This window comes from Pseudonaja textilis, chromosome 6, assembly GCF_049901715.1.
Source record: "Pseudonaja textilis isolate UNSWEBS1 chromosome 6, rPseTex1.2, whole genome shotgun sequence".
Taxonomy (NCBI): domain Eukaryota; kingdom Metazoa; phylum Chordata; class Lepidosauria; order Squamata; family Elapidae; genus Pseudonaja; species Pseudonaja textilis.
Window position 1 is genome coordinate 22,723,860 of NC_141995.1, and position 26,945 is coordinate 22,750,804.

Genomic DNA, 26,945 nt, shown 5'->3' on the forward strand with positions numbered 1-26,945 from the left:
GCCCAGGTTCTGGACTGGGTACGGAGGGTGGCCGGGCAGTAATCTCTCAACTGAATTCTCACCGTTTAAAACCCGCCAGCAAGAACTTTCCAGTTTACAGGGCTGCCTGTTATGGGGGACCAGAGTTGTCATTCCAAAACCGCTGCGCACACCCGTCCTGAAGGCGTTACATGAGGGGCACCCTGGCATCGTCCGGATGAAAGCGTTGGCTCGGAGTTACGTCTGGTGGCCGGGCATGGACGACGAGATCACGAAATGGGTAAGCTCCTGCCGCCCCTGTCAAGAATCCAGGCCAGCACCACCGATCACCACCCCAACCAAATGGGAAAGTGCCAACGCACCGTGGTCATGGTTGCACATTGACTTGGCGGGCCCTTCCACGGCAAGACCTTCCTGGTGGTCGTGGATTCGTTCTCCAAATAGATCGATGTGGCTCTCCTACCCACAACCACCACCCGAGCAATTGCCCAGGCTCTGACCCGCTTATTTGTTACACACGGTCTGCCTGACACCATAGTCTCAGACAATGGCCCCCAATTTACGTCCACAGAATTCAGCCGGTATGCCACCAACCTGGGCATCCGGCATATCCTAACGGCCCCTTTTCATCCCGCTAGCAATGGGTTGGCGGAGAGAGCCGTTAGGTCAGCAAAAAGGCGTTGGCAGATTCACTCAAGGCGACTGGCACTCCAGACTCTCTCGCTTTCTTTTAAGCCAACACTCGATCCTATGTACTGTCACAAACAAGTCCCCAGCCGAATTACTGATGGGCAGACGTCTAAGGACAGTGCTAGATAGACTGCATCCCCACTATTGCCCAGACACACCAATTGGTTCTAACACTAGGGTCAGGAGTTTTGTATTACAGGACCAAGTTTTTGTCAGGAACTACGCAGGCGATCCCCTGTGGGTACCTGGGGAAATCGTGGCCATCACCGGTCCAAGGTCATACCGCATCCAGTTGGGGACGGGCGTATCTGGCGGAGGCATCTGGACCAGATAAGGAGTCGCCGGGCGAACATGCCAACGCTGACCCAGGGACTCAGTGACTCTCCAATCGCCGCACCCGAATCCTAGCTGGGACCTCCAGAGTGACCAGTCTCCACCAGCCGAGTCGAGGCGGACGGTAGACTGGGACCGTCCTACAGAGTCATCAGCCGTACCACCTGACGACACCACCGGGTTGCGTGACAATGACAATTTAACAATCCAACCCGAGGACTGTGACCACTCCCAGACTCCAGACCGGACCCCAGATCGACCCTGTTGTCCGGCAAAGCCAGTTCCTGACTCCCAGAACTCTATGCCACTTTGTGCATCGCCAGAATTGCGCCGGTCGGGGCGCTCACACAAACCACCCGCTTACTTAAAGGACTATTCGTGTTCGTATCTAGGGGAAGGGGTGTTATGTCCTCGGGACTGACACAAGTTCCCTATCCGGTCCGTTCATCCTGCGGGGGCGTTTGCAGCCCCCATTGGCTGGCTCCCTTCGACAGCCGGCTATAAAAGCCGGCTGCTAGGTCGAGCCAGCCGCTGTTCGCTGGAAGGTCTGTTTGTTAGCATGCAGACGCGACAGCCCCCTTTATTCCCTGAATAAAGCGTGTTATTGATATGCTCTGGTGTGGCCTCCCCTTTTTCTCGAACTTAACACGGTTGCTGAAATTTTTGAAGCCCACCCCGGCTCAGAACATGGCAATGTCAACAGGCTGGGATCTCAGGGATACAGAGAACTGTTAAGATGACTACATGGAACATAACAATGAAGATGCTCTCTTGATTTTTTAATCATAGAATAATTTTTAATGTTTGACTTTTTTTAATGTTTTTTTTAATTATAGGTCACCCAGAGTCATATTTGTGAAATGGGCATATGAACTTACTGGCAGCCTTGAATCATCCTAGATTTTATATCTTAAATCTCCTCAGCAGCTGAGACTGCCTAATTCTAATACATAAACCTACACAGTCAGACTTCCTCTGTCTGTGAAAAACCTTCTCTCCCCCTCCCCTCTTGTCAAATTACACTTAGTCTAGCTAGGACATCGTGTGATACTTTAGCAGATGGTGTTTAGCTCCTCCATTCCATGATGTTAATAATTTATGAACCAGATCTCACCAGGCCTAAGTAATAAAATCAATTGGTGTTTAAAAAATAGATATGTTTAAATAGATTGTTTTAAAAAAAGATATGTTTAAAAAATTGCTGTTCAGCAATCTTAAGAAATTATTTTTGCAACACTTTTAATGTTTTAAAAGTAATTAGCAGAAAGCTTGACCTAAGTATCGATTCATTTTTCCCCATCGAGTCTAGAAAAGGATTTACGTGCAATCTTCAGGGTTGAAGTTTTCTAGTTTTTCTTCATTTCTCCACTCTGGATTGCTAATCTTTAGTTTACAGGCTAGTTTTCCATTCAAGCAACCAGAATAAAACTCACTGGTTTCCATCTATGGAAAGCAGATGCAGAAAAGATAAGCTTCTGTTTACCTGCAAACATGGTCAAGACCAGTATAAAGGAAAATTATACGTGATATGCATGGTATTTATATGATGTAAAAGTATTGTAGTGTATGTATATGGTGCTTAGTTTTCTAAAACGGTTGTTCTCAGTCCTAATCCTCCTGATTTGTCAACAGAAATCACTTTAAATAATTAAAAACATTTAAAAAAACTTTAGAATCTAAAAGTGGATGTGATAACCGTGATAGGTCACTAGCAGGGGTGGGATTCTACCAGTTCACACCTATTCACTAGAACCGGTTGTTAACATTCTAAGCAGTTTGGATAACTGGTTGTTAGAAGAAATTACTGGCCTAATCCTGTAAGGAAGGCAGGAAGGAAACATTCTGGTGTTGCTTACAGAAACTGCCTCTCCATTAACCTTATTACATTCTTGGCAGGACTAGATTTCCTATCTCAGGAACCTCTCTGGAGTTTTCTTTCCCTCCTTTGCTGGTACTTTGCCTGTGTGGAGTGACCATTCAAAGTTACAATGGCACTGAAAAAAGTGACTTATGACCATTTTTCATACTTACGGCTGTTGCAGCATCCCCACAGTCATGAGAGGCCAGGCAAGGAGATGCATGCCTCAATGTGAGTGATATTGAGTTGGCCTCGCCCAGCCAATAACATGACCACCAAGCCACCACCCAGTCACCTGACCACCAAGCCATGCCTACCAACTAAGCCACGCCCACAGAACAGGTTGTTAAAAGAATTGAATCCCACCCCTGGTCATTAGTATATTAAAACTTCCGGTCTTCCTTCCATTTTCCCCACTGAAGGTCCTCTGTAATGAATAAAGCAATCATTCCTTTTCTTCTTTCTTAAAATTACACCCTAGAATGTTTTGTCAACTTTGAACTACTGACAAATTAATGTGTTCAGCTGTGTAAACACTGACTGACCCACCTTTTTTTTCTATGGAATGAAACTAAGAGTCTATCTTTGAAAACCACTCAACTAAATTCATATTAGCCAATTTAGGCAAACCAAAGCTTTCCAAGCTTTCCCTCTCACATTTCTCCTGGGAAATTCTTCCCTTTCTACCCCTTCATATCTGACACCCTACTCTCCTTTGAGAATGATTTCCTATCAGGTTCTAATCTAAACTAATACATAGCCTGAGTTTCTTTCAGCAAAGCAAGTATGATCTGTTTTGTTGGGGTGTCTGCATGAGTACATGAAGATTCAATGGGAAGCTAGGGATAAGTGTAGGCTCTTCACAGGGTCTATAGGCAACAGGGCAGCTTTGAGGCTTCAGGATGCCTCCCCAGATTTAGTATAATGTGTGAATCAAATTACCAATATTTGCTGTTTTATGAAATCCTTTGTTATGAACCCAACCTTATACATCTTCCTGGAGCTGTTTGTGTGAACTGGGTTTTACAGCTGACCCCATATCAATTTAACTGAAGTGAGCTCTCCTTGGAACAAAATTATTAACATACATGATTTCTACAAAAAGATTGCATGCCACAAAAAATTGAGACTTCTATAATTCCATGACCCTGGCTGCGTTGAAGAATTGAGTTGCGATATTAATCATTTCTGTGAAACACTGGATCTGTACAACTTGGGTGTATGTCGCTTTCTATTTATAGGAACATTTGTTTCACTTGATTTCCTGGTTTCCAGAGCTTCCACTACCCTATACAGTCTTTTAAGGGGAAAGGTGGTTTGATGTCTGAATGGCTTTTGTTTTCTGTGACATTACAAATGCATACAACACAAAGTAAGAATACAGATGGGCAGGATAAAATAATTTCATTTCCCTTATGCTTGGAGTAGGGTAGTGTGGTGGCTCAGCAGTCAAGACGCTGGGCTTGTTGGCTGAAAAGCCAGTAGATCAGGCTTGAGGCCTGAGCACCACACAACAGGGTTACCTCCTGTCCTCACGCCAATTCCTGCCAACCTAGTAGTTTGAAAGTCGGTAGAAATTCTCAGTTATCCAGGTCATGGTTGACCCAAAGGTGCTTTTTTTCAGGAGGCACATGGACTTTCTTGTTTTTTCTTTGAAGATGTTTTGCTTCTCATCCAATAAGCTTCTTCAGCTTCTTGGGTGAGAAGTGAAACATCTTCAAAAGAAAAAACAAGTCCACGTGTCTCCTGAATAAAAGCACCTTTGGGACATAGTAGTTTGGAAGCATGCAAATGTGAGTAAATGGGTACCACTTTGGTAGGAAGGTAACAGCACTAGTGACATGTTGGCTACATGACCATGGAAATGTCTTTGGACAATGCTGACTCAATGGCCTTGAAATGGAGATGAGCACCACACCATACAATCGGCAATGACTATGAGAGTAAATCTGCAGGGACTCTTTTTTTAACCTTATGCATGTAGTTCTGGGTGAAACACTTGTTGCTATTCTAGGACCTAAGACATTTTGGGATGGAGCAGTTATCCTATGTTTCTTATTTTCAGTGTTGCAAGATTATCAGAAGATTGATAGCCTTCAAGTTGCTTTGGTGTACTAGAAACAGTGACTGGATAGAAATCAGATAAACTATTTTAAAATCCTCTTCCTGTTACAATCACTGGAAGAGAATTCTTTTACTCTAAGCATGACATGATTAGTGTATTATTTAAAACAGGTCATTCTTTGCGTTGACATATTCCACCAATACCTTTATCTTTTTAGTTATTCTTCTGCATACCATTGCAATAGTATGTGAACTTCTTTAGTCATCGTAGGAAGATATCAGGTGTTCAGCTGGTATGGAGGCCTTCTGGTAAATCCTGTTTTCCCTAAAGCAAGTCTATATATAGGATTATGCCCTAAAGTATTCTTGTGTATTATATAGACGTGTTTGGGCTTGTCATATGCAGCTCTCTGCACAAAACTGCATTAAGTCGTGTTTTTTCCTTTGAATCTGGTTTCTAAAAATGTAATCTTTTTGTAATTTCAGATTCCTTGAATATTTGTATCTATTAGGCTTAAGTTTAGGTTTCTTAGTATTATTTTGGAAATGTAGGCAAACCTTGTCCACATATTTGGTTTACCCATCATAGTTTCTTGGATTTGACAACTCTTATATAAAACAGTGTATAATAATGGCACTAATGTGATGCATTTCCTGTGTTTTTTCTAATTAGCTTTAAATGTCATTTAGTGCAGATGAGTAAATCTGTTGCCTCTTTATATAGTTTAAGACAGCCAGTATAGTACCATTGGATAACATAATGGACTAGGACTGCAGAGTTCACATTCAGCCATGGTGACTTTGGATCAGTTATGTTCTCTCTCAGCCCAATCTATGTCATAAAATTGCTGTTATAGGCAACTGGAGGGAGAAGTGCCATGTTAAGCTCCTGATAAAAGACAGGCTATAAATTCAGTCAATCAACATTTGCTACCAACATTGCAAAGGTAGAAATCACATATTGCATTCTCATGCCAGTGTCTACACACTGCATTAAGTCAATATTTTTAAACTATGGTTTGTTAAACAAAGTATAAACTACCCTGGGCTGGGTTCTAAGGCATGATTTGCTTAGCCATAGTGCAGTGAAATTGATTTGGTTGAACTCATACAACACATCAATTGCATTTTATTCACCATAGTTATTCAGATATTAATACAATGTGTGAGGTAACTAATCTAACTTTCTTGTGATGCTTTCCTAAAACTAGCAAAGTGTTTGCTTTTGTGTGATAGTTGTGTTCAGGAAGGAAGCACCAACATATTTGTACTTGGTGTCCTGGTAGATTTTCCAATGTTTAACATAAAAATCTCCTAGAAGCAGGAATTCTAATATTCTTCCAAAACACTTTTAAGTATAGGAATCTGTGATCTCAAGAGTAGAAGGTATAATGAATGTATCAAGGTTCTCATGCCACTTATCTGAGCAGAGGCAAGTATCATTGTACAACTCTTATTGTAGCTGAAAAATGTAAAAAATACTCTTTTGGTAACTTATAGCACAATTTGCAAGTTGTACAAGAATTGCCTGATAGAAACTATATATTAGTGAATCAGCCAATGTTTCAGTGGTAACAAAAGTTTCCCCAGTTTGTAAAGCAGTAGCCATCTTGGTTAATATGCCCGGCATCATTGTTTGTAGCTCCTTTTTTTCCTGTTTGAAATAAAAAATATATAGTGGTCAGGTCAAAGCTGAAGCCACAATAGACAGATTTTACCTTTCTATCTCTTTGGAAAGAGTGGACTTACTATTTTTGAATATATTTTTTACATTATGTAGACATGAAGTCTATTTGGTTTGCTGTGAAATTAGCCAGTTGTGGTTTGCTCACCAGTGGCTAAGCTTAGCACAACATATCAGCTCATCTATGCACACAAAGGTTTAGGGAATCTATAAAAAATGTTTATTTCCAAAAAAACATTGTGTGGGGGAAGGGCAGACTGGATATTTCCATCTGTGTTCAAGCAGAACATACTAAGTTGAAAGCGCCAGTAAGACACCAATAACTTTCTACTAACTGAAAGATCAGGTCAGGGTAATTGATATGCCCTTTCAGGTTCTCAGTCCTTGGAAAAAGTCCATAATTGTATTCATTTCTAAATACAAAATTAATGTACACTAAAGAACAGCATTAATTACAAAGCACAAAATCATAATTATAATTAGACCATCTTTCATATGACTGGTTATAAATCTTTGTTATAGACTGGCTATAAACCATTGATAGCAACTTTGGTTGACGTAATTTTTATTTATTTATTTTAATTGTGCACAACAGTTTGAAATCTTTCTGGCATTTCCTTTTATTAAGAAAATTGTGGTTTGAATAAGAACACTATACTTACTTTTCATTTATTTTGTATGGCACAGTAGTAATTTATTACATTAGTCTCCTCTTCGCTGGTTATTTCTACTTATTAAAACTAAAGATTCCATTATTGCTGATAGATGCCCTTGTATGATGTGTGCTTTTCCCTTACTTCACTTCTCCATATTTCTTCAATTTGCAGTATCTTTATAAAAACCAACCTATCATTTTACTAATTGTAGAATTGCATATTACTTTTTGATTCATGATAAATCTCTCTATATAAAAGAGAAATACAACTCACACATTATCCCAAAATCTCCAGAACGCTAAAGCCTACAAATTTGAAATTTGGCATGTATGTTCCTCTTAGTTAACATGCTCTGATGCTAAGGAGTTCTACTCCCCCTCCCCACCTGAAAAATCTGTTCCAAATGCAAAACACAAGCAGAGGAGTTTCAATTTCAGAGTGCCAAGTAACTTTAGTACAGGAACAGTTGACCTAAGCCATGCCCAGGCTCCTTGCTGTCTCCTTCTTGCTCACACAGCAAATGCTGTTTCAGCTTCCAAACAGCCCTCAACTCTCTCGCACACTGACAGGATGCTAGCCAGATGAATACCAATGAATGCTGGTAGGCAGAGGCAGAATTTTTCCCCTTATTTTCCTCCCCAAAAACCAACCTCAACCACATAGTTTCATAGCTAAGCATGGGTATCGAGCTAGTTACTCTGTTATTTTGCTATGGAATTTTTTTTGTAATATAAACAACATGGAGACTGGTCCCCCATGTTTTTAATAATCAGTATTTATAAACACAGAGAATAACTTGACCCTTGCATTCAAGTCTTTCTTATCAGTTGGGTTCTTTCACTATCCTTTGCCAGTACCCACCACCTCCATGGGGTATGGAACTAGCGAAAATGGGCAGAGGAGTCCTTGGTGTTAACAGATAATTAGAGTTGGAAGGGACCTTGTAGGTCATCTAGTTCAACACGCCCCCCTCCAAGCGGGAGACCCGACACCATTTCTGACAAATGGCAGTCCAATCTCTTCTTGAAAGTCTCAAGGGATGGCGCTCCCAGGGAGGGCAAGCTGTTCCATTAGTTGAGTGTTCTCTGAGCTTGCTTGCTTTCTTGCAAATGTTTCAATACCCAAACTAGATAACATCACCAGGGCTAATTCAGATGGGTAAATACAAAAATATAGAAAGCAACAGGCCTGAACCACAAGGTGTTTTTTATTATTATTATTATAATAATAATAATGGCAAAGCTTCCGTCTGCCTTATCTCCGTTCCATTGTGCAATTGCAAAAGGCAGAGGGGCACCCTGGCTTCTCAACGAAATCTGTGCCGTTGCAAAATCTCGAAAGTGTGAGAAAACGCTCCCGGGCAGAGGTCCAGCAAACGAAAAAGCAAGCGCTGGAGGAGTCCCAAGGAATGGGTCACGGCCCGGGCTTACAGAGAGCACATCTCGCTCGCTTCAGCCCTTCTTGAGACATGCGTCCGTTCGCCCCCGCCCTTTGGCTTCCCACCGCAGTCGGAGGTCGCCTCATCCCCTCGCATTCCTGAGCCGAGATTGCTCCTTGCTACTCCATCTTATCTCCCCTCAGCCCGACCCCCCCCCCCCCCGGTTCTCCTTTTGTTTTACTATCAAGCGAAAGCCTCGCTTCCTGTGGATACCGGAATGCTGTGAACGGGCAAGGGAAGCGCCACCTTCGCTCACTTCTGCCCACCGGGACGGTTCCCGGAGCTGGTTCGGGCCGGAACCCCCTTAAGGCCTGGACTGCAGCTGGGCGAGACGGGAGGGAGAGAGGGAGGAGAAAGAAAAAAGGGGGCCGCGTCGAAACTGGGCCTCCCCGCCCTTCTCCGGCGGGAAGCGTCAGGTGCAGGTGCGGACAAAGAGAAACCGAGAGTCTCTTCCTAGGCGCAATGGTGGACGCCGCTGCCTGAAAAAGGCCGCCTTTGTCTCCCCCGGGTGCCGATGGCTGAAGCCTGGCGACTAGAAGAAGACGAGGAGGAGCGGAAAGAGGGGGCCAGAAGGCACCGCAGAGTGCTCGTGAACCCGGCGACAGGTAAGCGGAGGAGGAGGTGAGAGGGCCATGCCGCCGGCGGCGATGGGCGGACGAGACTAGGGAACTTAGCCGGAAAACTCTGGCCGCGCTGCCGGCTTAGCCGAAGGCAGAGGGGTGGGGGAAACCAGGGGAAACTGAGTGCCGCTGGATTCGGGATCAAGACTGCAACCCGGGCGGAGAGCGCGCTCCGGTGTTGGTGTGTTGTCAGCAAGCCCTGCAGTGAGTCGAAGAGATCTGCTTAATGAATCTCTCCGTTTCATTTTCTCCTCAGCACAATAGCGCACGCACAGCGTAAGGTCACTGGATATCGCTGTTGTTTTTCCTTGTTGTCAGTTTCAGATATTCTGGCTATGCCAGGGGTCTCCAACCTTGGCCACTTTAAGCCTGGAGGACTTCAATTCCCAGGATTCCTGAGCTAACATGACTGGAGGAGGAATTCTGGGAGTTGAAGTCCACAAGTCTTAAAGCTATCAAGTTTGAAGACCCTGAGTTATTCTGTCTATGCCAAGGGTCTCCAACCTTGGCCACTTTAAGCCTGGAGAACTTCAACTCCCAGGATTCCCCAACCGGCTTTACTGGCTGGGGAATTCTGGGAGTTGAAGTTTGCCAGTCTTAAAGTGGCCAAGGTTGGAAATGCCTGGTCTATGCCACCCCGCAGATATGCTGTTGAACCCTTTCAAAAAGGAAATGTGGAGGTCTTTTCTTTGATAAAACAGTTTTACCAGTTCCTGTTTAAACGAGAAAAGGATGGGTTCCTGGATGGGTTGAAAAGTTATCATGACATCATTTGTAATGCTGTGGTAACAGCTGGGAGTTGTATCTTTTGCATTGTTTGGGCTTATATTTTGGACCTGTTCAGAATTGGTTGGAAACTTTCTGGTGATTTCAGTAAATCTTGGTTAAAGAAACTATGGCTTAGTGTGAAGTATAAACTCAGTGATGTCCTCCATTTATTCAGGGTTAGTGAAAAAAAGCAAACTGCTACCCTTTCTTTACACCCTTTCTTAGAATGAATTATAAGAGACAAGTCACACAACTTATGTCGGGTAAAAGAAAGTAAGGTTCAAATTTTAATATTTAGCATTTCTGATAATGAAGTGATTAGACACACGCACACACACACACACACACACACACACACACTAATGATAAGACATTTTATAAAAGCACTTTTTTTCTAAAAAGAGGAGGAATGATAGTTTCCTGGTAGACATGAATCTTAGTGCAACAAATGTCATGATTTAGTTCCTTAGTGGTCTACTGGGAGGATTGGGAAATACTTAATTTGAACTGATGAAAGCATTGCCAGCCCACATAAAATGGATAAAAGTGAACAATATAAATCAATGCTTTAACTTAGTTTTAGGAAGCTTTTTAAATTCTTGTGGAATACGATACTTACCAAGTCTTTATAAAAAGGGAGGGAGCACTGAATGACCATCTCCTCTGAGACTTGGCATACTTTAAACTTGAGTTGGACTGCTTACTTTGCGAACTTCCTTAATTATCAACCGCGTCATTATGTTTGCACAGCACTAAAATGTTCTGTGTTAAAGTGCTATTTTCTTTCCTCACCCTTTGGCTGAAAGTTTTCTAATCTGTTATCCTCACAGATTACCTTCTGGCCATTTTTTGTGCATGTCAGTTGTATAGAAACTATGGAATTTCACAAGTATGCAATAAAGATACTGCATGCAACTTAATTGTCATATATACAATTGCATTTGAGGCATTTCATTTTGTTTCATACATATTACACGCTCCTTGCAGATAGGTATGAAATACAGTTAGATGTCACTTAGCATCCGTTCATTCGGCAACTGTTAATGTTACAGTGGCGCAGAATGAGGAGTAGTTTTGGCTGTTGCAGTGCCACACAGTCTCATGATCACCACTTGTAACCTCGATTGCTGGCTAACAAGCAAAGACATTGGGGAAGCTGGCAGGAGGTCACAAATGGTTATAACATAACTGGGGGATGCTGTAATCACACGGAATTTAGTTAACAATGGCAGCTGGAAATGCCAGAATATATCTGGAGGATATCAGGAGTGAAATAAGATACTTAGGTGGCATTATGTTATTGTAGGATGGACTTTGTCTACATTTGGGATCTGGTTGTGTGCGTTTAAGTAGGTAGTCATATATTAACTGAAGTAATATTTACTTTTGATAAAAAGTTGCATAGTAAAAATGGAAGAGGAGATCAGATAGGGAAAAAAAGGTTATTGGCAGTTTGTGGTGCTGATCTAGTTTAAGATCATCCTCTCTGGTAGTCTTCTTGTTGGGTCTCAATTTGCTGTTAATTGGTGCCAGTTCTGGACATGGAATTGAAATTATACTGATTGCTTTCATGTACAACCATGGTATCCTAAAACTATCTAAGAGGGTTAGGAATGAAAGACATTGGATTACAGTGATACATTTCATCAGAGTGGTTAATTCAAAATAATATTAGCCAGGGCAGAGTATATCATATCCCATTTGTGAATCCTGTACTTTCCCCCATATTATATAAAAGGTACCCCTGTAATACAATAGATTGTTGGTTCAGATGAGGCAGCATCAATATATGGATGACATGCAATTGTCATCCATAAGCTGGACAGAGATACAGTTGATGTTCTGTTGATTGTAAGGATCTGGATAGAGTGAGCCAAGGTGAATCCCAGCTAGCCTTGCTGTTAATCTAGAAGCCTTTGGGGTTTCTGGCACATTCTTTTATTTATGAGGGAGAATGTCCCATTAAGAAATAGGTCACTGGTGTACCAGTTGTGACCCCAAGTACAGATGGAGACTTTAGTGACCATAACACACATATTCATTATTAATAAACTATTATAAAAGTAGTTGTGCAACTACTTTTACTACAACCCACAGGCATTTTTTTAATGTCAGAAATGTGTGTTTTGATATGTGATAGAGTGCTGGGAAGATAGTTTTCCATTTTAGTAGACATTTGAAATCATTGTTCCTTATTTTCCCATTTCACTACTTTGAATTTACAATTGACTGCATTCCCCAGTAGTCAGTGAGCATGTATGCATTGAATATATCAAAAGCAAAAGATTATGCCTATGATTTTTCTTTAGGCAAAAGAAGTCAGTAGGAAGAATCTGTTCAAGTCAGCTGGTTCTCGCTCACGTACTGTTGGAATAAATTAGGGGTGGCAACAGAGGCTCTTTGACTATTATCTATCGCTGCTTGTCCTTGGAAATGAACCAGCACCACTAAGCACAATGCTGTTTTAATTTTACAGAAAAGTACTTGTCTGTTGGTATTTGTACCAAAGGACACATGGAGCTACAAAGAAGTTGCAGTTTTTCCACTAACTGTAAAAACATAATCTGTAAAAAAAATATAATTCTTAATACAAAATGAAAAATTATTTTTTTAAAAAATCCAAAGGTAAAGAGTAAAAAGCAGTTTCTGGAATAATCAAATGAGTAAAATTGAAATACACAGATTGAAGCTAGAAATTCAACTCGTTGTTTTAAAGTATATGATACTTTTCCTGATGAGCTTGAACATTCATATTTATCTAGATATTTATGTCAGGAAGCCACTCCTATGATAAAAGCTAGTACTGTAAATGCATAAAATGTTTAGCAAAAGTTTAGCAAAAACAAACAAATAAATTCCTTATGTCTCTTTCGGTAACCTTGCAAGAATAAAGTGATAGCCATGAACTTAACACAGAAAAAAAGCGTTATTACAATTAAAATCCTAATATAACTTTGAATACCAATTAATATCTATTTCATTAAAAATTTCAGTTTAATTTAAAATAGCTTAGGATAGATAAATAAAGTAGCCAGGAAATTCTAAACCTTTGGCTAATAAGTACATTTGGAATTTGGAGAAATGGTATAATCATCATGAAAAGTGACTGTTATGGTGGGAATACTGCCATTCAGGAACACTCATTTCAGAAAAATGCATATAGACTAAAAAAATGTATTCCCTGAGTCCACCTATTTGAACAGGTTTTTTTTCTTTCATTCACATCTCTTTGTCAATTTTGTTTTTCTTGTCACATTTCTAGAATGTAAAATCCATGCATATTTTACTCTTCATAATAAGACCTGGTCACTCCAATAGTTTCTCCCAGCATTCAGATAAAAAAACCTGAGAGACATGAATATAGACAATGTAGTTTATTCCTAGCTAAAAGATTTGGGAGTGCCCAGTTTATAGGCTCTGAGTGAATAGATGCAACATATTAAGTAATCGTTTGCTTAACTGTGGCTTATAAAATTTGTCATAAATGAATGTAGTCACAAAACACCCTTAACCATAAACATCATTAGCTTAATTCAGTATATAAAATCAAGAGACTATATTAAGGCTTATTACAGTATACGATTTGTGTTCTCACCCTTAATGGTATAAGTCATTTTCAGTTAGATGGATATAAATTTGATTAATAAAATAAATAAACAAGAATGTAAGTGCTTCAAATCACATTGAATGTGTATCAGATATGTGTTTGAATGACTTAGTTTGCATAATGTTAAATTATAATTACATGGTGGTGTTCCTTTGCTTGTCTTTGTGGGAAATCAAACTATTATCTTTGATGAATCCAGATTTATTTATTAAATTTATATACTTTCCATCTCACTCTGAAAGGTGATTCTACTGCACTTAAGTTTACGTGCAAATCTACCAGTAAATTGAAAATACCTTCTGATAATAAATCTTGTGTAAGACCATGTCTGTGACATTGGCGTTAGATGCTCTAATTTTAGGTTATAAACACATATTTCTGAGTCTGCATTCTTTACCCAGGATTCTTCATTTCCATCATCACACTGTATCCTGAGTGTAATTAATAACTACAATACCAACATTCAGTAATGATGTCTACTTCTATGGGGAAAAAAAAACATAAAGAAAAATAGTAAGAAAGAAAATAGCAAAAAGAAAGAAAAGAAGAAAAATTATAAATAATCTACTTCTTTAGTACAAAATTATTTTTCTGTATATTTTCTTATGTGTATAATGTTAGATTCGGAGCTGCTATTAAGCTGTTTATACTATACATTTTATTTATACTATACACTGTATATATGTGATCAAGTGGCAGGATAGTTGAGTTCATGATGAAGCAGAACATAACTTGTTGTTTTTGTACAACAACAAAGATATATGTAAGCTTAAGTGTAAATGTGACTAGATTTATACTTTGTGTCATGAATGAGTATGGTTTGTTGAATAAGCCACAGTCAAATGTAATTCCAGATAGTCCTCAACCTACAATTGGGAGCAGGATAGCCATTAATAAGGAAGGCGGTTGTTAAGAGAATCATGCCTGATTTTACAAGCTTTTTTTCCCCATGGCTGTTAAGTAAATCACTGCAGTTAAGAGAATCACAGTCGTTAAATGAATCCAGCTTCTCCAATTGAGTTTGCAGTCGGAAGTTGGCTGGGATGCTTGCAAATGGTGATCAGATGATCCCAGGATGCTGCAACCATGGTAAATACATGCCAGTTGGCAAGCATCTGAATTTTGAACATATGACCAGGGAGATACTGTGATGGTTGTTAAGTTCAAGGACTGGTCATAAGTCACTTTTTTCAGTGCTTTTGTAACTTCAAACCATGACTAATGTTTGTTAGTCAAGGACCACATGTATACAATATGCTGTAACTGAGTAAAACAAAATGTATTATGGCTTAATACCGGGGTTGTTAAATATGATGCTCATGGACACTGGCATGGTGTATTTCACTCTCCTTATCCTTGGAACTTCCAATCCCATCCAACTTTTTTGTTTTTTTGCTTAGACTGTGGCAACCATTTTGTGAAGGGCAAGCATCCTTCACAATAGCTGCTATAGCATCCATACTAAACTTTCAAAATTTCAGATTAACTCAAGGGCCAGAAAAATTGGAGACCTATGGCTTAGCATGAGATCAATTTCTAGACACTGTTGCTTAACAGCATGTTTCTAATACAGGTAGTCTTCGACTTATGACATTAATTTCTATTAGTAAGTGACACGTTTGTTAAGTGAGTTTTGCCCTATTTTATGACCTCTCCTGTAACATTTCTTATGTGAATCACTGCAGTTCTTAAGTTAATAACTTGGTTGTTAAGTGAATCTGTCCTTCCCATAGAGTTTGCTTCTCAGAAGATTGCAAAAGGTTATCACATGATCCCAGGACATCGCAACTGTCATAGATATGACATAGATATGAGTCAGTTGCCAAGCCTCTGAATTTTGATCATGGAGTCATGGGGATGCTGCAATGGTTGTAAGGGTGAAAAAGGACCATAAGTCATTTTTTTCAGTGCCATTGTAACTTGTTATGGTCACTAAACAAACTGTTGTAAGTCAAAGATTACCTGTAATGGCAAGCATGTTGTAGGCATATGTATGTATTCTACTTTCTCTTCCCTGTGTTGGAAGTGTGGTAGGCAACACATTCTTGAAAGAATATTGGATTTAAAATTTCCTATATTTGAAACAAAAACTTATGCACATATGTCGTATCAAAAGTACATTGACACAGCATGATGTCAAGAGCAATAAGGAAGCACATTATAAAGTTCCCTACAGGAAAGAATTTGTGCAGGTTGCCAAGTAACTTATCCTTCATATTCTGGCTTTTAAAATCCAAGGTACTTAAAAGTTTAAAATAGCTTTGGTCCTGCTAGACCAAAGATTCAGCATTCTTCCAAATATAGTAATTGAAATCACTTAATCGTTAAATTAGATCATCATTTTAAAAAACATGTAGATAATGATAAATAAAAATGCACTTCATCCTTGTTAAGAAATGGCTCTTTAATCTTTAAATTATGTCATAATAGTACTGTCTTGCCATTTCTTATATTTGTTCATTTACATAATTTTTTAACTGCAGTAGGCCAATAAGATAACTGAAATCCATTTTCTTTTCAGTAACTAAATAAATTAACTCTACTTTCAGTGAGTAAATGAATTAGTTTCTGTTCACTGGTTATATATCATTTAATGTAGAAAAATAATGAACATCAATATGAGAATTTGATGATATATTATTTTTTAATAATGGATCATATCTCAAGAACTGAATACTTAGAGAAAAATATTTTGTGTTCCTTTTTCTTCACTGTTGCAATTGATCCAATTAAAAACATCATTAATTGGAATAGTTGTCTTATCCTTTTCAGGTCAAAGAGCTTGGTTGGTTTAAAAAAAATTCTGATCAAAAGTACAGTTTTAGTGATAGAAAACTGACTGTGTTCAAGTGAACTCTGACCTCCCCTATAGTCTCTCTTAGAACCCCACATTGAAGTTCTTACAGAACTTACTACAGTTCCGTAGGATCAGAGGTGGGCTTCTGGAGATTTGCAGGGGTTCGGGAGAGTCCCTAGCTAAGATTATGCGCAGTTTGGAGAACCTCCAAATCCCACTCCTGGCTGATTCCGCCCACCCCACCCCTCCTAGGAGTCCCCATGCAGCCCATTTTGGATGCAGGTAAGTGCAGGGCACGCACAGAGACTTTGGGAGGGTGAAAAACAGGAAGTTGAGAAAGTTCAGAAATGGGCCTGTTTCTGGCTTCCAGAGAGCCTCTGGAGCCAGGGAGGCCGTTTTTGCCCTCCTGGAGGCTCGGGGAAAGCCTCCGGAGCCCAGAGAAGGCAAGAATGCCCCCTCCTGCCATGGTGCAAGAGGCCGAGTAGGGCATGTCCACCATCGCCACACCCACCCAGCAACTGGACAGAGAACCCTTTGCTAAAATTTTTGAAGCCCATTCCTGTGTAGGACCCAGTTTGAAAAATTGTAGAAAAGCAAAGTTGACCTTAGAGGAGGTATGTGTTCTGTCCTGGTCTTCCCCAAAAGCACTAAGCCAACTCTTGAGTCCCGTCAAAACCTCTTTTATTAAATTAATGTGAATTTAGTGCATTCACATTCAGCCAATGGCTTGGCAAACAAGGTATACTAATTAGCTCAGAACTTATGTATCCTGGAAAGCTGCCTGGTAAATATTTCCACATGCAGTGCTGACAGGGAAGGGCTGGGTTACACAGACAAGTCTTCACGAGGCTGGAACGAATGAATGAACGAGCAAGTTGTTTCCTGCAAAAAACCCCTCCCCTTTTGCTTCTCTTTTAATCCTGATGGGAGGGGCCATCCATCGTCCACTTGTGGCCTTATTCCCACATTGACCCTGAGTTCTTAATTGTTCCTTCCTTTTGGCAGCTCTGCGCCTGCGCAGGCTGGGAACCGGTTCCAGAAGCTCCCCAGCCTCACTGCTGTCTGAGCCCTAAGGCAGCTGATGACTGTCAGTCTGCCCTGGCCCCATCTCTGCCTCTGACGCAGAGCCCTCATCCAAGCCTTCCTCAGCCTACAGGACTGGCCCAGGTTCCTTCCCAACCTCCTCGCTGTCCGATTCTGCTGCCAGCTCCATCAGCTGCTGGCGGGCCACAGCAGTATGTGGAGAGTGCTAGCAAATCATGAGCTAGATCTGCATAATAAGAAAGCATGAGAAAGAAACTTAAAATTGCCATGCCTTGAATCTCTTCGGTATAAAAGGGAAAGAAAATATGTTGTCAGGCTTCCATGACTCTATTATTGTGGCCTACATCAATATAATAAGATTCTAATATTTTTTTGTGTCTGTTTCCTGAATTGGCCTATCTTGAGGAGCTGGCATAAGCCATAGTATGGAAGATGATCATAAACACCATGACATAGGCATCAGGGCTGGTAGATTTAACTAATACAAATTAAATACACCTAGTCCTTTACCTATGACCATATTTGCAATTGAAACTTAACATCACATCTTACAACTGTATTGCTTAGTGGCAGAGTTTCCAGTCCCAGTTTACCATTGGTAAATGAGACTATCTGTGTCTGGCTGCTCAAAAAAATCTGAAGTCCTAGATGTGTACAGTCACATGTTTTTCCAATGTCCCACTACTGGACTGTGTGTGAAAGTATTTAATTATTGAATAGCAGCTTGGAAAATTCCTAACTGTGGAGTGCTCTGCCAAAATGTATTAATATATTACTAAAACTGCATGCCCATTGTTAAGGAATTGCGTAGCTGATGTCCAAATGGATTCAGAGACTCTGACAAGAACTTTTGGTTTTATATAAATAAATATATTTACAGTAAATAAGGAAGGAAAACAGGGGCATAGTCAGGTAAATCAATACAGTAAGAACATTATCGGGTAAATCACAGAGAGCACACACAGCACCTAGAGGAAAAAAGACAGGAAACAAGGAAACTTTCCCTTTTTACTCACAACAACCAATCACAGCTCTCAGGTTGCTTCATGTAGTGGCCAGCTGTCTTTAACCAATTAGCTATAACTGTGTTCTTACTCATTCTTCACTGCTCCAGCTATTAAAATTTAAATATAATAACATCCCTGTATATTTATTATAATCTGTATACATCACTTTTAAAATCTGGACTTGGATACTAACATTCTTGCAAATAATATTACTGAGTTTTCCTAATAACTTCTTCCCATGTAGGTAGCACCAAGTTGTGGGACTAAGAAAGCTAACAGATTTCACTTTCACTGACTAATAATCCTGTTTAAACTAGAATAAAATGGTTCTTTAAAAAAATAAGAACCATTTTGTACTGAAAATAAGATTAGTACTTATGAGTCTTTTAAAGAAATTTCTTGCTTTAAAAATTTGTTATCATTTTGGGGTGATATTTTAAGCAGTAAATTATGCAAGTCCAGCTAAACTATTTCCTGTTTAAACAAAGAAAGGGGGAAACTGGAATAACACTCACTTCCTGAATGATAGCATTCCAGTTCTGGCTACAGTATAAATGCCAATCAGAAGCCTTCTTAGAAGGATAATTTCAAATGCTGTTTACACGTTTTGTGATTTCTCTTTCTCATTCCTGGTGTTGTACCACTTGAAAAAAGTCTTGATTCGTTTTGCTGGACAGCTGTATGAATGACCATAAAAGTTTACTTTCTGCAGAGGATAGCAACATGAAGGGAAAGGATTGTGTGCTCCTCTGTAATTTCAGGTATGGTAATTACCAGGTTGTAAAGACAGAAAAAGGCATATTTTCTTATGTTTTCCTAAGGAAAGCTTTCTTTAAAAAAATTTTATTTTATTAAAGCTTACAAATAGATTAAAAAAACTAAGAAAATATTGAAAATTTTAAAAAAGAATAGTAAAGGAAAGTAGAAGATAGAAAAGAGAGAGAAAAAGAAAATATATAAAAAATAACTCCTTAAGATTATATCTTGAATGTTGACTTTGTTTTTCAAACATAGTTTTAGTGCTAATTATTTATATTGCTATGTTGGCATGCATCAGTTGCTAGGAATAGACGGCAATAAATACTCTTCTTGAAAAATTGAAACATGAAGTACAAATTTAAAACTATTACACAGTTTGAGAAAATAGCAGTACAAGAAATTATATAGATGAGGGTATTAGTTTGTCAAGCATCATGTTAAAGTGTAAGAAATTGTATTAAAAGTAATCTAGTTTGGCAGCTTATAAAATGAAATGAGGCCTTTATATGGTTCCAGATATTGTAACTTAGAGTACTCTTTTGGAAAAATCTTTGTATACGGAGAGGGGACTATATAATTATTTATATTGCAGTTATAAAGTTATAAAGCAATACACAGTTTATATAAACTATAAACAGTAAAAAGAAAGTTAAACAGAATTCCTGGGAGGTTAATGAAATTACGGGTAATAAGATTTAGCACAGCAGAATACTGTGCAAGTCTTTAGTAATATTATTGTGTTTTTATATTTGAATAGCTGTATTTGTAAATTTCCTGTGAGAGCCAGTTTGGTGTGGTCGTGAAGACATCAGTCTGGAAACAGGGAAACAAAGTCAGCTGGGTAACCTTGGCCAATCATTTTCTCTCAGCCTTAGGAAGGAGGCAATGGTACTTCTGAAAAACCTTGCCAGGAAAATTGCTGAGACTTTTTTCAGGCAGCCTCCAAAAATTGGACAGGAGTTTGTGGAAGAAAAAAAATTATGTGGAAAAAAAGTAGCATAGAATATTTTGCAGAGGAAATGATCTGTCTTGGGGAACTGTTTATATTTTTTCATTATGTATACAATAGACGCGTTGTAGTTTTAAAACTCCAAAATGTTTTCTAATATAGTATGATTTATAATTATAATTAACGTTCAAGTCATCTTGCCAGTATCTGCAATCTTCACCCAATCTTATAAAAAGAAAAGCAGTCTACTAATAACACTTCTCTGGAAAAAGAACACAGAAAGGCTTAGATGCCTGCAATTGTAGACAATCATGGAGAAAGGCATAATAGAAATATAGTCTGTATTTGCACGATTGTTGATGTCACTGCATGTTTCTCCCATCCTTGGCTAGAGTCTGCCAGCTGTGATTCATGAAATGATTCCTAGGCGCTGACTAATTCTGTGGGTTTTTTTTCCACTCCTCCCCTACATTCTTTGGGAAACTGTTGGGTTTTTAAAAGAGGACAGCATCTGTTAAACATAAAAAACAAACTTAACGAGCATAAAGAAAATTGTATTTCTCAGGGATACGCTTAAATATTCTCTGCAGAAGTTTTTATTTCTTTTGGGCAAAGTATCCCCTATAAAGTCAAATCTGGCTTTTAAAAATATCACTTTAAAAAGTTCATATCTGTAGGATAGTAAACTAAATTAACATCTTTTGTGGACATGTTTTTTTTATTCCAGATCGTTCAGAAAGAAATAAACCAGACCATCGTTCATCAGGGTGAGATTGTTTTTCTGTTTTTGTTCTGTTTATATTCTTCTATATTGTATCAAAAAGAATTAAGAAACTGTAATTGAATGAAAATATTAAAACCATTAATTTTGCATTTTAGATTTGCCCTGGTAATTAAAATGCATAAAGGATCACATTGAATCCTTTAAAAATTTCAAATAGGGTAAACATTTTATTGGCTCCATCTGTATTCTCTTTTTAATTCTTGCAAAAAAGTGCTCTAAAATACTCAGAGCTTTAATAAGTGTGACAAATGGAAAGAATTTTACTTTTTTTTGTAACACAGTGTTCAATATGCTACTTAAAGGCCAAGAAAATTTTTGTATTCCTGTCTCAGTACATTTTATAAACTATGATTAAAAATAATTAATACTATATCGTAATCTCTGAATGTAGCCACTGAAAGATGTAGGGACATTATGGAACTTAAAATGACTAGAGTTTATTAATTGTGTGGTAATATATTTTATTCTGTGGGTCCTTGTATAGCTTTGCATAGATCTAGGGACTAAAAATGCCTCTGGTGGGGGGCATTTCCGCCTGCTATGGGTGTTTTTGTCCTGTTAGGACCTCATGAAGCTTAGAGGACCAGATATGTCGGTGAAAGGTCATAGTATATAGCTGAGCCATTCCCAAGGGAATAGCTGAGCCATTCCCATGGGAATTTCCGCAGATGTATATTCTCATCCTGTTTATTCTCTTCCTATATATCCTGTGGAAATAACATCCTGTTGAGGTCACTTGTTTTCTGTATATGCATTTTGTTCTCAATAAAAGCTGGTACCTGGGTCTACTCGGGCTGGCATCTGCTCAGACGTTTTCCCTGCGTCTCATTTCAAATGTCAGTCCACCACAAGTGGTGACCCGACGTGATAGTTTGGAAGGCTATACGTTTTGGCGTGATAGCTTGAAAGCTATCGTTTCCCGCATCCCATACTCACCGTCCGGACGTCGACTGGGCCCTCATCTTCTTCGCTGGACGGAGATAGATTCTTTTCGTAAGTATGGGAGGAGATTTCTGAAGGCTCAGACAGGGCACATTAGGGAAATGAGAGAAATCACGGGGAATAGGTTTAAGTTTGGAGTTCATAGTAGAGGACATGAAGTAGGAAAGAAAGAAATTGAGGACTTATTACAGTATGTTTGGAAACATATTCCATGTTATCCAGAGGGAGGTAGTATTAAAGTAGAGTGCTGGAGAAAGATAGGGAAATTTTTACACGAGGAGCCTCGTGCCCTTCTTCAATTTTGTTAACCTGGAGGGTAGTTATGGATGCATTAGCTACTCATGAACAACCGCTCCTAGCACCCCCTGAAGAAGGTTTGCCGCCTTACCATGCGGCACGTATATTGCCACCGACAGCACCTCCAGATAAATCCAGAGGACTGTCAGGCACTGAAAATACTTTGTCAGAAGAGAAGAGTTTGCCTTTAAGAGTTCAAGTAGATGCAGTTACTGCAGCTATTCAGGAAGCAACAAATAGAGGGGAATTATCAGGAGATGATTTGGTAGAATTTGGAGTGGAGATTCAACTTAATCCAATAGAAATTGGTGTAGATGCTGCTTTAAATCCACAGAGAGTATGGAAGCCTCTGCCTCTCAGTGTTTTAAAGGAAATTAAGCAAGCAGTAAAAGAATATGGAGTTAGATCGCCATTTGCTCAGGCATTGCTAGAAGCAGTCGGTTATGGAAATAAAATGATTCCAGCTGACTGGAAAGCTCTGTTAAATATGATTCTAACCCCAGCTCAATTTTTGGTGTTAGATCAGAAATGGAGACAGCTGGCAGTTCAGAGGGGAACAGCAAATGTTACTGCAGATCAGCTTTATGGAGCTGGTGATTTTACAACAGTGGAACGACAGCGAGATGGAATGCCAGAAGAGGGATTCTGCTCTTCTCCCACAGTTAATTTTACAAGCCATAGGGGTTCTCCCAGATGGCGAAGGTGGTGAGAAGACCTTTACTAACATCAAACAAGGAAACAATGAACCCTATGAAAATTTCATTAGCAGATTGAAATTGGCTATTGAAAGGCAAATTGACAATCAATTTGCCCGAAATGAATTGCTTTTGAAATTAGCAGTAGAACAGGCAAACGCAGACTGTAAAAAGATCCTGAATCCGCTTATCGCGAGCGGAGAGCGAGAGATCGCAGATTTGATAAACGCATGTAGAAAGGTGGGGAGTCAAACTTTAACATGGAAACTTTAGCTCTGGCTCTGCAGGCAGGAAATGCTAAAAAAGGGACTTGTTTCAATTGTGGGAAGCCTGGACATTTTAAAGCGCAATGTCGGGCTCCTGGAGGGGGTCAGAGTCAGCAAAAAGGAGATTATTAGGACAGGGTGTTCGTCCTAAATCAGTGTGCCCGAAATGTAAGAAAGGATACCATTGGGCAAATCAGTGCAGACTTCATTCTGAAGGAAAAACTAGGAAGGGGATCAGGGCATTCTCCCTACTCTAAAGAGTGAAGTAATGTCCGAAGGGTTGGAGCCACCAGAGAGAGATAGGAATCAAATATGGTCACCAGCTACAAAAGGTTCAGCAGGAATTGATCTTCCATTAGCTGAGGATTTGGAATTGGGATATCCACATGTAGTTTGTTTAGGGTCAACGGATTTCTATGGACCGTTGCCTCCGGCTTCTGTGGGTCTTCTTCTTCCTAGATCATCGGCTCATAAGCGTAAATTGTTTGTGGTTCCTGGGGTTATTGATTCGGATTATGAGGGTCAGATCAAAATTCAAGTTCATTCACCTGCTCCTCAATCTTTGAAAAAAGGGGATTGTTTTGCACAGCTTTTAGTTTTGCCATATCTGTCTTTGGGGGAATCAGATAGAACTCGCCAGGGTGGATTTGGATCTACAGATATGTTTAGTGAATCTAGTGTGTTTTCCATCATGCAAAATGTCAAGGCTGATCAGAAACCAAAATTAACTCTTTTGGTTGAAGGCAGACAGTTTATTGGATTACTGGACACTGGAGCAGATGTTTCGGTGATTAGCGAAAGTGAATGGCCTAGGGAGTGGCGACAGATCCTACACCGTCTGTTCGAGAGGAGTCGGAGGACTTCAAGACGCACGGGTTAGTAGGAGGATTCTTTCTGCCAAAACAAAGCAGGGAAGTGCTATTGCACATTTCAACCGATTGTTTTGCGCCTTCATATTAACTTGTGGGGCAGGGATTTGATGCAACAGTTTGATACAACAGTTGTCATTCATGATGACTGAACACCCACCTGTGGAGTTATTAAAATTACAGTTACTCCAGCAGGAGCCAGTTTGGATAGATCAATGGCCTTTGACTAGTGAAAAATTAGTTCATTTACATGAATTGGTTCAACAACAATTGGAAAAGGGACATATAGTGCCTACCACTAGTCCTTATAATTCTCCAGTCTTTGTTATCAAGAAGAAATCTGGAAAATTGAGATTTCTTCATGATCTGAGGGGATAAATTCAATTTTAAAGCCTATGGGCCCACTACAGTGTGGGACACCTAATCCTAATTTAATACCTGATGGATGGAATATAAGAGTGTTAGATTTGCAAGATGCTTTCTTCTCCATTCCTCTGCACCTGAAGATGTAGATTTGTTTGCTTTTACTATTTTGAGTATAAATCAGGGGCAGCCCGCTAAGCGATATGCATGGACTGTCCTTCCACAGGGAATGTTAAATAGTCCTACCATGTGTCAAATGTTTGTAGATTGGGCTTTGCAACCTTTCCGGAGTAAATTCCCGGATTGGAAGGTTTATCATTACATGGATGATATTTTAATAGCTGCTAATATTTCTGATGCTGCAATGGATTCTGCTGTCATTCTTTTAACTGCTATACTGAAGGAGAAAGGGCTGATAGTCAGCCCTGAGAAATTGCAAAAGGAATATCCCTTTGCCTATTTAGGTCATAAATTATTCTTGAGTCACATTACACCTCTGAATTTGGAATTTATTCTTCCTGATCCTTTAACTTTGGTAGGTTTACAACAATTTTTGGGTCATATAAATTGGATCAGACCGTATTTGGGTTTAACTACTCTTCAATTAAGTCCTTTGTTTCAAGCTTTGGCTAGTGCTAAGCAAGCATCTGACATAATAACCCTGAATAAAGAACAGAAGGGGATTTTGTCATTGATTGAGCAAGCTTTGAGTCGAAGGTGGACAGATAGATGTTTGCCAGATTGTCCATTATCAGTGATCTTAATCTCAGAACGAAGGGCTACTGCATTGATAGTTCAGGTAAAAGAAAAAAACAGCTTTAAGGATTCTGGAATGGATTCATTTGTCTCATACACCATCGAAATCCATAAATTGCATCACAGAACAGCTTGCTGATATTTTTAATCGTGCTCGTCAGCGCTGCAAGGCTATTGCTGGTATGGAACCAGTAACATGTTATGTTCCTTTTGCTTTAGCTACCTGGGAACAAATGATTTGCAATAGTGAGTTTTTGCAAGTTTTGGTAGATTCTTGGCCAGGGAAGTTTTCTTGTCATCCTCCAGCCGATCCTAGGTTATCTTTGTATAAATCAGTTAGAATTAATCTAGCAAATCTTTTTGTGACTCAGCCTATATCAGATGCCCCTACAATCTTTACTGATGGAGGGAAAGTTTTGGTGCTTGTGTTTGGAAAGATAAATCTGGAATTTGGCATACAAAAGTGACATCAGAGCAGAAGTCTGCCCAGCAGGCAGAACTTGCTGCTGTAGTTTTGGCTTTTCAAAATTTTCAAAATCAGGATTTTAATCTAATAGTGGATTCCTTGTACGTATATAACTTGTTACCCTTTGTAGCAGGTTCTTATTTGTCTCCTGGAATATCACCTAATATTCTACATTTGCTTTTGTTGTTGCAAGGATGTTTGGAGCAGCGTGTGAATGTGTGTTTTGTTGTCCATATTCGTAGCCATAGTAATTTACCTGGAATTTTATCACAAGGCAATGCCAAAGCTGACAGTGCTGTAACTTCAGTTCTCACTGTCCAGCCATGGGACAGCCATAGTTATTTTCATCAAAATGCTAAAGCATTGGCACATCAATTCAAGCTTACTGCTGCAGAAGCTGCTGCCATAATTCAGCAATGTCCAACTTGTTCAAAGCAGGGCACGGCTATTCCTATGGGAGTCAACCCCAGGGGTTGAAACCTTCAATGATTTGGCAAATGGATGTTACTCAGTATCCATCATTTGCACCTTGGAAGTATATACATGTGACAGTGGATACTTATTCAGGATTCTAATGGCTACTCCTCAAAGAGGTGAAGCGGTTAAACATGTCATCAATCATTGCATTAAGACATTTTCAGTTGCTGGTACGCCTCAAACTTTAAAAACAGACAATGGTGCAGCTTATCGGAGCACAGTCTTTGATCAATTTTGCAAACAGTGGTCTGTGGAACATAAATTTGGAATTCCATACAATTCCACAGGACAGGCTATTGTGGAGCGTTATAATGGCACGCTCAAGAACATGTTAGCTAAATTAAATAAAAAGGAGGAAGCTCCTGGGGCTTCCGGCAATTCAAGATCAATTAAATCTTGCTTTGTATACTTTAAATTTTTAAATTTGTCTGGTAACCCCCTGCGAGTGCGGCCAGCAGGCATTTTTCTTCTCCTTCTACAGATGCAGTGAGGCCTCGAGTGTTGGTGCGATTCCTTCCGGATCCGGCATGGGTTCCCGCTGAGCTGATTACGTGGGGACGATGGTTATGCAGCAGTAGAACATCTTGGTCAAATTCGTTGGGTTCCTGGTCGATGTATTCGGCCTGATCATTCACAGGCGTCTTCGCAGGTGCCAGTGAGGGAGGTTCCTGATTCTCAGGATGGCATTTCTGTGGTTCCTGATTCCGTACCTGTGGTTCCTGATTCTCTTGATGCCGGCAATCCAGGCGCGGCGCTGTGAAGGCTGGGAAAAGATGA

General features: G+C 39.7%; 1 protein-coding gene and 1 long non-coding RNA gene across 7 annotated transcripts in view; one reads left to right on the forward strand and one right to left on the reverse strand.

Moving 5' to 3' along the window:
• Nucleotides 1-6,037: 6,037 nt before the first annotated feature.
• On the reverse strand, nt 6,038-9,044 carry LOC148125417 (uncharacterized). The gene is made up of 2 exons (XR_015744096.1): nt 8,916-9,044; nt 6,038-6,578 (listed from the first exon to the last, which is right to left on the reverse strand). It is a non-coding gene; the product is annotated as an uncharacterized LOC148125417 (long non-coding RNA).
• SH3D19 (SH3 domain containing 19) overlaps nt 8,642-26,945 on the forward strand; it is a 62,296-nt gene continuing 43,992 nt past the window's right edge. For 2 of the 6 annotated variants that reach the window (XM_026698139.2, XM_087936047.1), the window contains exons 1-2: nt 8,642-9,307; nt 20,981-21,020. In XM_026698139.2, coding sequence (XP_026553924.2) covers nt 9,217-9,307; nt 20,981-21,020 — 131 coding nt within the window. In that variant the 5' untranslated portion in view covers nt 8,642-9,216. Of the gene's footprint in view, nt 9,308-19,095; nt 19,307-20,980; nt 21,021-26,945 lie in introns of those variants that run through there. The other 4 variants (XM_026698141.2, XM_087936049.1, XM_026698140.2 and 1 more) reach the window with 4 other exon arrangements.